This window comes from Hippichthys cyanospilos, chromosome 22, assembly GCF_059441005.1.
Source record: "Hippichthys cyanospilos isolate Australia breed blue-spotted pipefish chromosome 22, RoL_Hcya_1.0, whole genome shotgun sequence".
NCBI lineage: Eukaryota > Metazoa > Chordata > Actinopteri > Syngnathiformes > Syngnathidae > Hippichthys > Hippichthys cyanospilos.
Genome location: NC_142390.1, coordinates 7,475,001 through 7,487,500, shown reverse-complemented (window position 1 = coordinate 7,487,500; position 12,500 = coordinate 7,475,001). Strand labels below are relative to the sequence as shown.

At 41.2% G+C, this 12,500-nt stretch overlaps 2 protein-coding genes across 3 annotated transcripts in view; one reads left to right on the top strand and one right to left on the bottom strand.

Moving 5' to 3' along the window:
* Positions 1-4,088, bottom strand: part of LOC148405725 (endosome/lysosome-associated apoptosis and autophagy regulator family member 2-like) — an 11,398-nt gene extending 7,310 nt beyond the window's left edge. The window contains exons 1-5 of the mRNA XM_088406908.1: positions 3,849-4,088; positions 2,463-2,583; positions 2,190-2,379; positions 946-1,093; positions 784-873 (exon numbers count right to left, since the gene is read on the bottom strand). Of these exons, the coding sequence (XP_088263034.1) occupies positions 784-873; positions 946-1,093; positions 2,190-2,379; positions 2,463-2,583; positions 3,849-3,965 (666 nt within the window). The 5' untranslated portion in view covers positions 3,966-4,088. The remainder of the gene's footprint in view (positions 1-783; positions 874-945; positions 1,094-2,189; positions 2,380-2,462; positions 2,584-3,848) is intronic.
* An 815-nt stretch (positions 4,089-4,903) lies between these two features.
* nrip2 (nuclear receptor interacting protein 2) overlaps positions 4,904-12,500 on the top strand; it is a 9,585-nt gene continuing 1,988 nt past the window's right edge. Inside the window, exons 1-4 of one of the 2 annotated variants that reach the window (XM_088406845.1) lie at positions 4,904-5,570; positions 10,195-10,458; positions 11,952-12,034; positions 12,424-12,500. The exon at positions 12,424-12,500 is cut by the window's right edge and continues 12 nt beyond it. In XM_088406845.1, the coding sequence (XP_088262971.1) occupies positions 5,415-5,570; positions 10,195-10,458; positions 11,952-12,034; positions 12,424-12,500 (580 nt within the window). In that variant the 5' untranslated portion in view covers positions 4,904-5,414. The remainder of the gene's footprint in view (positions 5,571-10,194; positions 10,459-11,951; positions 12,035-12,423) is intronic. The other variant, XM_088406844.1, reaches the window with a different exon arrangement.

Below are 12,500 nucleotides of genomic sequence, written 5' to 3'. Positions count from 1 at the left end.
ATCAGCTGTGGGTTGCATGCATTTCTATTGATGTGCATGTACACTATATTGGAATGGCTTAAGGATGCGTAATAAATAAAAGAATTAATTAGATTAAGTTGTCATTTTAAAAAGCAAAGATTTGAAAATGAGCTAAATGCTGAAAATGAGATTTTGCATAAGTGGCAGATTTTTGAATTTACCAAGTATTCTAGACTTATAAACAAATAATATATACCATACGTTTAAAGCCCCCCAAACAAAAAGAGTTCAAAGGGATTATCCACAAATTTTGCCATTTTTAGCTCTAAAACATTTTTGACATTGCATTTTTTGACAGTCATTTAGACAAAATATGTGAAGAAAAAAAAAACAGCAATAAATTAATATCTGGGATTGAACTTTTGCAATATTAAAATTATTATTATTATTATTGCATCTTTGGGAGTGAATGAGTTATTTTGAGAGGTAAATTATGTTTCACCTCCAGTTAATACTTTTAAAACACAAATTTTTCACTTGCTGATGAAAACAGTTTTGGATTAGTTTTTATTTTGATTTGACTCAACAGTTTTAATGTGACAGGAACAGTCGAATTTCAAATTCAAAGCAAATGAACTGGAAAATGAACATGGAAATAGAACCTTGCTCTTTATATATATATATATATATATATATATATATATTTTTTTTTTTAATTATTATACATAGAGTATATGTTATATTATACTAGAACCTTTGTTATATTAATGCACGTTATATTAATGCATTTTCCTGCAGACCGGCCAAATATAAAACACAGACCGTATGCGTTCCCCATTCTCCATTGCTGGTGACCTTGATCCACTTCTGCTCGTCACTCTGGCTCATCTCCTGGCACTGCTCGTTCTGGACCTGAGCATGCACACACACACACGGTCACGTGGCCGGTGGTCCCACAGACGAAACGGATGAGGCTTTCCTCACGTAGAACTCAAAGAAGATGTTATTGTCGGGGTACTGGTAGGTGAAGGAGACTGAGCCCTGCTTCTCCAGGTGGACCACGTAGACCAGCGAAACGGTGCACTCGTCCCGATTGGACTCCAGGTACACGCCCTGCGGCGTCCACGTCGAGCTGCACCACACACACAAACGTACGTGAGTGGAAAAATGGCGGCCAATCAGCACAGCTGCCTTCTTTTGTGATTGTCAGTTTTAATTGAGCCAAATTTTAGGTTACATCAGGGGTGTCAAACATATGCCAAGCATTTTTGTGTTGTTTTACCCGACATATGTATAACCCCAAAAGCTGGGTCAAATGTCCCAAAATGAATCATTTGACCCGACTTTTGAAAAAACATAAAAGCTGCATAGTTCGCTGGAAAAAATAACCTAGAACATTATTTCTTTAGGCCCTAAAGTTAAAATAAACAACCACATTTCTGTTTTTATATGTTATTTAATCAACTTTTTGAACTCCAATAATTAATTGGGTTATTGAATTTGGGCTACATGAATGCATGACCAAACAACCTAATTAGATTTTTTTTCCACGCTAAATAAACTTATTTTTTCAGTTTTTAAAGAGTGGGTTTTATTTATGTCACTGAAAAGTTGGGTCAAATTAAAACTACCAAAAGGGATTTTTTTTTAGGCCCCAAAAGTTGTAATTAAATAAAATAAATAATCTTTTTTTTCATGTGCATCAACCCATTTTTAAGTTTGTACATCATATTTTAATTGGGCTTAAGTAATGGAGTTATTTGAATTTGGTCAAATGAAAACACAAAAAAACCCAACCCAATTTTAGACCCAATATTTTGGGTTACATAAATAACCCAAAAAGATGGGTTCAATTGTTTTTGGGGGTTATTCATATAACCTAAAAGGTTATTTATTTAGGCCCCAAAACTTGGGTCAATTTTTTGGGTGCAAAACAACCCAATTTTTCGGTAGTGTGTGAGGTTTTTTTTTTTTATTCAACACAATTGTTTTGGTTGTGTTAAATACATAACTTGGAAATTTGAGTTCATCCCTTTTTGGCGCAACATTTTTTCTATCACTCCCCCCTAATATTCTTGATTCCTTCCATCCATTACTTCTTTCCACCTTTTTTCCTTATTTACTTTTCTTCCTTCCTTCTATTATCAGCCTTGCTTCCATCTTTCCTAAGCTCGAGCATCGACTATTCATTCTTGATTACCGGTTGCACAAACGTAAACACGGCTTACTTGCTACACGCCTGGAAATCGCCATTGGGCGGCTTGGCGTTAAGGAAGCTGGCGATACTGATGAATCCGGCGGGTAGGGCGTCCCACTGGTCGAAGCGAAGGCCGCTGCCTAGCGAATAAGAGCCGGCTGCGCACGGCGTGCACGACTGCGTGGACATCTCCAGGAACTCGCCTGCTGAGCAGGAGAAGCCTGAACGGACACAAAAAAAAAATTGAGTGGGAAACAGCGTGTGGAATGATGAGGTGGGTGGTCCCAGGTGGCGCTATACTCACTGCAGTCCGTCCCTCTGCTGGGGGGCGGCAGGCCCGAGCAGGTGCCCGGGTTGAGGGGGATGGCCACCCTCCAGCGGGACCCCATGGTGTCGCACTCGGTGTACTGGTAGTAATAGTCCATCTATGCAAACATATGCACGAAAGCATTAGCAAAACATCCCCCGTTGTGTCGCTAGCGGCAAGCGTTAATGGACGGTAGGGCCATAGTGACCCTGATCGCCGCGGCAACCGACCGCCACTAATGGGCCGGGGTAGGGAAAGAGCAGGTCGTGCGCTCAAAGCTGAGGAGCAGCTTACTCAAATGCGAGATATTACAAATACGTAAATATAGGATTGAAACTTCTTTTAGGATCATATTGTGAAGACAACAAAGAATGGAATAATTTTGACTGGCAGCTGCCGTTTACCAATTAAAAACCACGAATAGTGAAACTGATGAAAAAGATAAACAGCCAGCCCGTGAGATATGTTGGTATAACGAGTGACTCATACTGGTTGGCATGGCGACTGATGAGCGGACTAGAGGGGGGAGATGAGATTGGACGGGGGCAGGCGATAAAAAGGCGACAGTGACAACAACTGAAGCTGAGTGGAAACAGAAGGCAGCATGGGGGAAAAATGGTAAATAGTAAAAGGGCTTTCTACACCATATATTACTCTCACGCACTAATCTGCCTCTTACTACATGCATAAATAATATTTTGCACTAATATTTTGGACTACGGATTTGCACATATCACCATGGTTTGTTGTTTTATTGTATTATTGTTTAATTATTTATCTATTGACTTATTGCTCGAACATGGAATGTAGTCTGCTAGTGAACGGAATAAGAATTTCATTGTGTGGTATAATACTACTACACATGAGACAATAAAACTCGTGAATCTCAAAGCGCTTTGCAAAAGCTCATATTTATAAACTAATTAACACTGTGCTGCTAAGTCAACTGCGAGCAAATTAGGCTTTGGTGCCTTGCTCAACAACATTTTGATGGTAGGTGAGCACTACCGCTGAGCTACCGCCCGTTTTATAAAAAATATAGATATATATCACTAATGGCTAGCATTGCTTGGAAATGGTTAGGACAAAAGACATTTGACAGAAATATATGTCAAATTATACTGCAGCACAAACGTGCAGCGACCAGAACAAAATGAACAATTCGTATGCTCGGTAGTAAAGTTTCAAAGTGCACTGAAAAGATTTTGCACACTATAAGCATAACAAATGTTAGTACATTAAAATGTATACAATAAAACGCATTCATGTTATAATATATAACTGTCAATATTTTTAGCATCAATTTTACGATCATTACAGCAGCACAATAGCGCTAAATATTTTCGTAATCCTGCATAAATGTGCTCAATAGCGATTACCTACCTCATCGCATGGAGGTAGTGTCGTTTCCGCGCAGGTTGCACTGAGAGCGGCGATGATGATGATGACGAGCACCACCAGCCATCGGGGGGACCAAGAGGCCCACGCCGGCTCCCACATTCTCAACTCAGATTAGGAACGGCGGACGCACCGCTGCCCGGAACCGGAGAGTCAAAGCATTGATGCGCCGCAGCCTTTCTGTCACACACCAAGCATAAACACCGAGGTGAAGTTACTCGGAATGCACAGGTGACACGTCCGGATTTCAAATTAAAGGACAATAAACCAAAACACGCATCAGCGATGTCAAGCAAGATGGAAAGGGGACATGCCGTTTCCTGGTTTCAAAATAAAAGAAGTCGTCGTGAACTCATCTCGAATAACAACAAGCATCTTGCTAATCTGTCTATGGATCCAAACCTGCTCGACTAGTTATTAATTAAGAAACAAACAACGAATTATGAAATAACTCGCTTGGGTGCCGCCTGATAGCAACAGAAGTTACGCAATGAAGCCACCAACACACAGCTCTGAGTCTGAACCAAAATAAAGGTCAACGTTGATGGTGAAGACTGAAAACACCACGGGTAGGCTGGAAAGGAACGGGCAGCAAGTTATCTGCTGTCATGTTTGTATTGTTATATCCTGTAAATCAAATTTGTCAATTTGGACAAAAAAAGATATGAGGATACAAATAAACGTGTCGGATGGCCAACAGAGGGCGACAGAAACCGCGCCCACAGCGATTCAAGAACATCATCTAAAAATACGTTGAAGCCCATTTCCGTAAACCGGTTTCTACCGGCAAAAAAGGGCTTCCAGTTTCCGGAGTAGAGTAGAAAAATACTTATGTTGTAAGAAAACAAATCAGATAACGACGAGTCGATGCAGTGTGGGCAGGTGGTCAAAAGTGGGTGACAAAATGACATAATTCCAACTTCATTCGGCTTAACGGAGACTCAACTATATGCATGCAATTCACACACATGGCCAACGGAGGGCACTAAACACCACGCGAAAATCCAACCAAATTTTAAAAAGGCTCAAGAATTCATATTGAAATTCCACACCAGTTGATGTCATTATCGAAAAATGCATCGGAGTGTCAGTACGGACATTTAATTCGGTGTTTACTGCAGGAAGGGGACCCACTGTGGCATGCTCGAAGCAATCGTTGCTGCACAATTGATCGGCGCAGGCTGTGTGGGGGTCACATATCCACAGCGGGACCGCGAAGGCTAATCACCAATCATCCAGCAAGCATCCACCAGGACGTGAGATGCAAGTGAGCAAACGTCCGCTCTTCATCGGCGTCTGATGAGAGGAGAAGGGGGAGGAGGAGGGTCGAAGCAGGAGAGAAAGCAAGCAAGCGAGGGAGGAGAATCCACTTGGAAGGACACAGAGACGGGAAAACACGCAGGAGGATGCTTGTCCAAACCAGACCGTCATCCAGGAGTAACAGAGGAAATCAACACAGTTTTTCTTGAAGCTCCACATCCCTACGTATCTGGGCGTCTTTTTTTTTTTTTTTAGGAAGAGGGGAGGTGGGGGATTCCAGTTTTTAAGACCATGAGTGAGGCCAAAAAAGGTGAGCTGGCCATCCGGGATAAAGCCATCCTGCACCAGCAGCGCCGTCTCAAGCAGGCCACTCAGTTCACGCACAAGGACTCGGCTGACCTGCTGCCCCTGGACGGCCTCAAGAGGCTGGGGACGTCTAAAGACCTGGTAAGTGTGCGCACCCTGGAGGACTTCCATAATGAACTAGAGTCCATTTGACTGGTGCATCTACAGAATTATAAAAGAACAGCAAGTGCTCACTGAACCAACTAAATCAACACTGTCACTATGACTTGTGTATAGCACAGCATATAGCGCCTCTCAAAGGACAACAACAACCAACAATATCTCATGGTGGTCATTAAAAGGCTGAGTACGGCCACCAGCTGCCCCACAGTAAGCCTGACAGTGTGACGGAAAAATCCAGTAGGGGCAGATGAAGCTCCTTGTGGGCAGGAACTCAAATTCGAAGTTAATGTTAACGTGAACACCGCTAGCAAATGTTGCGGCCAAGATTTGGGGAGAACTTTGTTTTTTCTTAAGTCTACTGTTGGTCATAACGTTGGAAGGTAGCATCGGTAACGTTGGGAGTAACGTTGAAGTTAGCATTGGCAGCCAACTTCAGAATTGAACATTAAAAGGTAATGAGTCTTTCTTAGCTCTAACATCCGCAGTAATGGTGGAAGCTAACTTGAAAAGCTAACACTGGAGATAAAACATTGGAATTTAAAATTGGCTTCCATTTATATAGCTTCTATGTTACCTTGGAACGCCTACTTTTAAAGTTAGCTTACAAATTCAACTTCCAATGTCACTTATTTCATTAGCTTCTAAAGTTAGCTTCCACTATTTCCTCTAACATCAGAGTTAAGGATCAATATTGGCTGGAGGTTAAAGGTGGGACTAATGTCAGAAGCTAAGCTTCAGAAGCTAACGATGGAAGTAACCACGGAAGCTAACGTTGAAAGTGTATTGTTAGAGGTAATGCGGAAAGTAGAGTTAGGTGTAACGTTCTTGATGTTGAAAGCCAACGTTCCTAAACGTAACGTTCAAAGTGACAGAGGTAACGATGCACGCTAACGCGTAGTTGCGAATGGCGAAGATGGCAAGCCACAGTTTAGCATCAACATTTTGCTTGGAAAATGTCTAAAAATCACTAAGAACATTAGCATAATCTATTTGGTCATGCTTTATCTGGGTGATGAGATCATGTGACCCATTTGAAAACTTCCCCATCAAGTAAGTACAATCAAGGCTAGCTATTAGCTAGTGGATAGCCGAAGGGATTGAAAAGGGAAGTAAAATTACGGGATACGAAACCAACAAAGAAAAAAATAGCCGACATTGAGAAAGGATTCACCTCACACCCCAAACTCAACACATTGCTAGGCTTCATTTTTAACAAGTTCGGAAATGTCATGAAAACAAAATAATACAGGCTACGGCGCATTAACGTGAAAATTTTTGGCAATATTGTCTAGCTAAGCCCTAACATAATCGCAGGGGTTATTTCTGTACGTGGCGTAAACCCAGTAAAAAGAAAAATAAGTCACTCGAAAAGGAAATTTGAAATACCACGGATGTAGCTTTGAATGACAAAAACTTGATTAGCTTTGAGGAGCTTAACGCGCTAGTCATTCATTAGCCGCCCGTTCTCCGACAGCTACATCGGGCACCCAAGACGCCTCTCGTGATAAAACCAATTATCTGGAATGACGCTCGTCTTGGAGATGATGCGGAGGGAAAAAAACGCAATGTGTCAAGCGTGGCGTTGACGACTTGAGCCGACGGGAGTGGAAATTGAGAGCCTGGGTCGCTGTTTAGCCACTGAATACACTTGAAAAACTCATCAAATGACAAGAATGAAGGTTTTGCAATGATAGCGATTACTCCAAAAGGATATCGATCATGTCTATTTCTTTCATTGTTTTAACATGTATAGCACTTTTGTTTTGTTTTGTTTTTTTTGTCACAATGACATGAGAAAAGCATCAAGAATCCACCGCTGGCCTTTCCGCTCCGATGTGTAATTCAGCAGTGTTGGTTACGCAACATTTGTTTTTATGCTCTTTTGCCTGCGGTGCTGTGCAGCTAGGATCAGCGAACATGCATTTAAAAAAAGAAAAAAAAAAGGGGGCACACTTTCAAGCGAGGGACATAATAAGAACAAGTCAGGAAGAACATGTGTTACCCAAGGGGGCAACTTCAATATGCAATCATATGTGCTTTAAATGTGAAGAAAACACGCATATGCGTGGGAATTGTCAGTGGGAACACCTGAGCTCCACTCACAGCACCATTTTGGACACAAAACATGATGTTGTTCCCATTTGCGCCCATTTGTATTGTACATACAAAACAATTACGTTCCATATTACTTCGAAATTGGCCTCTAGGGATGGATTCAAGACAACCTTCAACCAGAAGCTATGATTTTGCTCAACTGCTGCCCAGTGCAAATTAAATGGAACGTGGTGTCCAGAAGATGTGCCGCGCACGGGCAGATGGTGCAGAGTTGACTTAATCCTGCAGCAGGTGTTTTATATTCATCTCCAAATGTGAGATGTCTTTTCCCCCCGGCAGGCAACGGCAGAGCAGAGCAGCACTTCAAAGTCAAGCACACTCCCAGGAAACCTTACGCCCCCAAAATAGAGACATCTTAAATGTACCCTGCATTAGTATTATTATTATTAGCCACAGGACAATTAGCTCTGCATCAGCTAAGCATTGGTGTGTGTGTGTGTGTGTGCTGCGTGGGAAGAGGCTAAAAATAGTTGACTACGACAACCCCAACAAGTGCAAATATATACTGTTTAAAACCAGTCACAATCAAAAGCTAAGTGTGAGTCGTTTGTAGCTAAAAAACTGCTTTTAACTTGTCACAAACTAGTTAAGAGCTAGCAACAGGCTAGCAACTAGTCAACAGCTAACTACTAGCCAATGGCTACTGCAGCTACTGTAAATACAATATCAGGCAAATCCTAGTCGACGGCTAATATTAATAATGGACATTCGTTCGGTGAATGCAAAGTAGTCAATGGCTAGCAGCTAAGTGTGAGTATTAGCAAAAGTCAATGGCTAAATAACTGCTATCTGCTTGTTGAAGGCTAAGTAATCTGAACAAGCGGCAGGCTACCAACTTGTCAAAAGCTAAGAAATAACTACATGAAAGTTAGCTGTCTGTTGACACAGCTACTGAAAATACAAGATCAGCCAGCTACTTGTCAATGGCTAAATAAAAGCTATTTGCTTGGTGAATGCTAAGTAGTTCATGGCTAGCAATAGGCTAGCAGCTAGTCAACAGCTAGTTAAGTATTAGCAAACTAGTCAATGGCTAAATAACCGTTCTCCACTTGTTGAATGCTAAGTAGTCCATGGCTAGCAATTAGCACGCAACCTGTTAAGAAATAACTATGCGGAAGTTAGCTCTCTGCAGGCTAACAACCATTAATAACTACTGTGAGTAGAATATCAATTTAGCTGGTCAACAGCTAAATAACTGCTCGTAGCTTGTCAAAAACAAATCATGACCTCATCAACTGTGCAGATTTGCTACCGAGAAGGTTAGCTATTTACGCGCTAAAAGGTAAACAGCGGCTAGCCATATCTTCATTTGAGGTGTTTCCTCTGTGCAGGGAAGCAGACAGTTGCGATAAATTGAATTTATGAAGAAAATTCAATTTGGAGCTCCATCGCCGTCTGTTTTTGCTCCGGGGGGCTGCAACCCAGCCACAAATTACGTTAGGAAGCAAGCTGCTAGCAGGCGGATGCTAGCGTCGCCACTTTATTAGGTACAATACACAACGGTGAAAAATATGTTGTATTAATTTAATAGCCATCCGTAGGCGGCAGATGTAAAGCCGCTGTCGGGAGCCTCCGTCTCGGCACCACGGGGAGTCGTAAAGAGGTTGTTTGAAAGGTCACATGACGAGTAATTAGTCACCGCGCCGATTAGCTTCTCAACACACCAACAGAACACTTCTACTACGGTATTATTGTCTTGAGAAATGACAATTAATATGTTTTTTATAGTGTTTTGTAAAAAAAAATCGTTTGGCAAAGGACTTTGTGCTCATCACAATAGTTTGTTTAGTGGCTAGCTATTAGCCAAATTGAATGCGATAGTACGGGGGTGTCAAACATGCGGCCCGCGGGCTAATTCCGGCCCGCAAATGGGTTTAATCCAGCCCGTGAGATGATTTTATAATGTAAAGTATAAAAATGAGCAGATTTTTAAAAAAATAAAAAACATGAAATGCTTTGATTAATAGTCATGTTTTATGATTAATAGCGATTTTGTCACTAAACCTTTTAAATAAACTAATTAATTCCCAAAACTGCATTTTTTGATTTAGGAGAATCCAGACATTCCTGAAACTTTAACATGATTTTTTTTTTCTTTCTCTGAAAGAGAGTCTAGAATAGGGAAACATGTAATTCCAGCCCACAACCGGACTTAATCCAACCCGCAAGATGCTTTTGTGAAGTATAAAATCGAGCACAATTTTTTCCATAAATGAAAAACTTGAAATATTTTATAATTAAAAGGAATGTTAATATTTTATGATTAATAGTGATTGTGTACTTGTACTGTACTATTTTGGACAGCTTGATTTTTTTAGTTCGGCCTTTTATTTATCTTTTTTTCAACCTAGTAGCACAAAGCATGTTTGTATGGAACCCCCCCCCCCCCCCCCAAAAAAAAAATAACGAGACATGGCCAGACATGAGAGGACTTGATTACAGTACATCTTGACAGCGCCACACTGATACCCTCCTGGTATTTCCATAGCAACCCCACAGCATCGTGCAGCGGCGCCTCCTGGAGGGCAATGTCACGCGGCTGCGAGGCGAGGCCCGAGATCCCGGCGCCCACGTCCGCTCGCCGCTTGCCGATAACGGCGGCAAAGAGGGGCCGGCCGACGGCGAGAGCGAGAGCGCCGATGACTCCACGGCCCCGGAGAGCGAGAAGAGTCTAGAATCAGACGACAATGAAAGTGGCGACGCGGCGGCCTCCCAAACGACACACCTCACGGCTTTGCTCGTTCACGGCAAGGTATTTCAAAAAACACTTTTTGATTTGCAAGCAATTTTTGTGTTCTGTGTAAAACTGGCTTTGGGTAAACGCTTGAGCAAGTTGCTTCATGTTCCAATTCATTTGCTCTTAATTTGAAAACAAAATTGTTCCTGTTGCATCATGTTCCAATTTCTTTCCTCTTAATTTGAAATGAAAACTAACATGTTCCTGTCACTGCAGTAAAAAGTAGTTAAAATTTGCTAATACCTCCACCACAAGTGCACTAACAAACCGAAATTGTGTGCTGATTAATGCAACGTTTCAGGTCATTGGATAGATCAACCAAGTGAAAAGTTTGTGCAACTTTTCTGCAACGTTCAGCATTTTTCTTTGCACTTTGCTCAAGCGCACCATTACTAAAGTGCTCTAGCCGGATGATTATTCCTCCGGCATCTATTTTTAAACAAAAAGTGAGAGATTGCAGCATCAAAAAAAAAAAAAAAAAGGATCCTTTTGTGGTGTTGCAGATAAACTGCTCTGCCTTTGTGGACAGAAAGAAGCAGGCTCGGCTTGAGCACAGCAAAACAATGGAAAAAAAAAAAAAAAAGTATACCTTTTTTCTGAGGGAAGATAACCCGAGGGGGACAAGTGGACCAGCTATTGATTTATCAGGCAGACTACAAGAAAGTGCCTGAAAAACAACACTTTCAGTGTCTGGAGATTTTTCACTAACCTGGCCTTACTATCACTCAACTTGGACTTTGAAATGGTCATAATGTCATCAAATATGAATATATTTTTACTTTCAACCCCCAGCCCATTGTTAAGTGGCGTCAACCCGTTCCATACATATATATACTGAGACCTACGTCCCCTTTATGTACCAAAATTGTAAAAGTGCTGTGTATTTATATATATCTATGAAATTGAATTAAGAATATTTTATACTATATGTCATATTTAGCGTTTTATGACTTTTGAAGACTTTTACATGAGGGGAGTGCAGGCTAAGCCAATCAACGAAGTCATTGAAAGGCTTGCAAATGTCATGAGTTTACTGCTAGTGCCCCCCGGTGGTTTGGGGGTGTCAACACAAACACTTCAATTGCACCTCATTTGCGAGTTGGTGAGTATTAATTGCCTGAATAAATCAATATTTTAGTACTTTTAGAACCTAAAGTAATAGATTACTTGAGTACCTAATTCACTCAGTATTTAATTCTGAATTCACTAGCCATGTTTAGATCCTCCTTTAGCCAAACAGTTGAAAAAATATGTAAAAAAACAAACAAACAAAAAACAGAAAAGTACGTCTTTGGCATTGAATGACTTAAAAAAATAAGGATGACAGCTAGTGAGTAGGTGAACCCTGACTTAACAGGCTTGGTTAATATTTGATGACGCAGCATTGAAGAATCAACATGAGCATCGTGGTTTCATGTTTAACCCCATTCATTATAGATGATTTACCACTAATTGAGTTTCAGTGACAAAGTTTAAGGCATCCATTTTGCTTTTTGTGTCCTCTGCAGTGTTGTGGGAGTGAAGTGAAAGTTTCTTTAAACACCAACAGCATACATAACCACATCTCCGCATCCTGCTGCCAAAGGCTCGGGTAAGAACACCGACATTCATACTTCGGATTTTTTATTTTTTTTTTGTAATCACCTCGCGTGGCTATAAAAGTCAAATTGAAACGCAGAGCTTCAAAATTGAGCGACAGACAGTGACACACAATACATAAAAGCTATCAAGAAAAGACTATCCATAAAAAAAAATAAAAATAAAATCTTGCTGTTTTCCTCCAAACCTGTAGGTAGCAGCAAAGCGCACTTACGGGTTGACCAACCACATAAACGTGCTATCAAATGATTGTGTTTTTACACAAAAGGATCACATTTTTATCTGAAATATTGTTTATATTGGAATATGGATTCTAACCTGGCTGTAGTTGTGGTCCAGCTTGAACTTTGGGATGATCTACGTTCCTTCGTGTTCCCTCAGCCTCTCGGCGACCCGTCCAAGCGGCTCCGTGAGTGGGCTCAAGCTTCAGTTGGGTTCAAGGACCGTCCAGTGCTTTG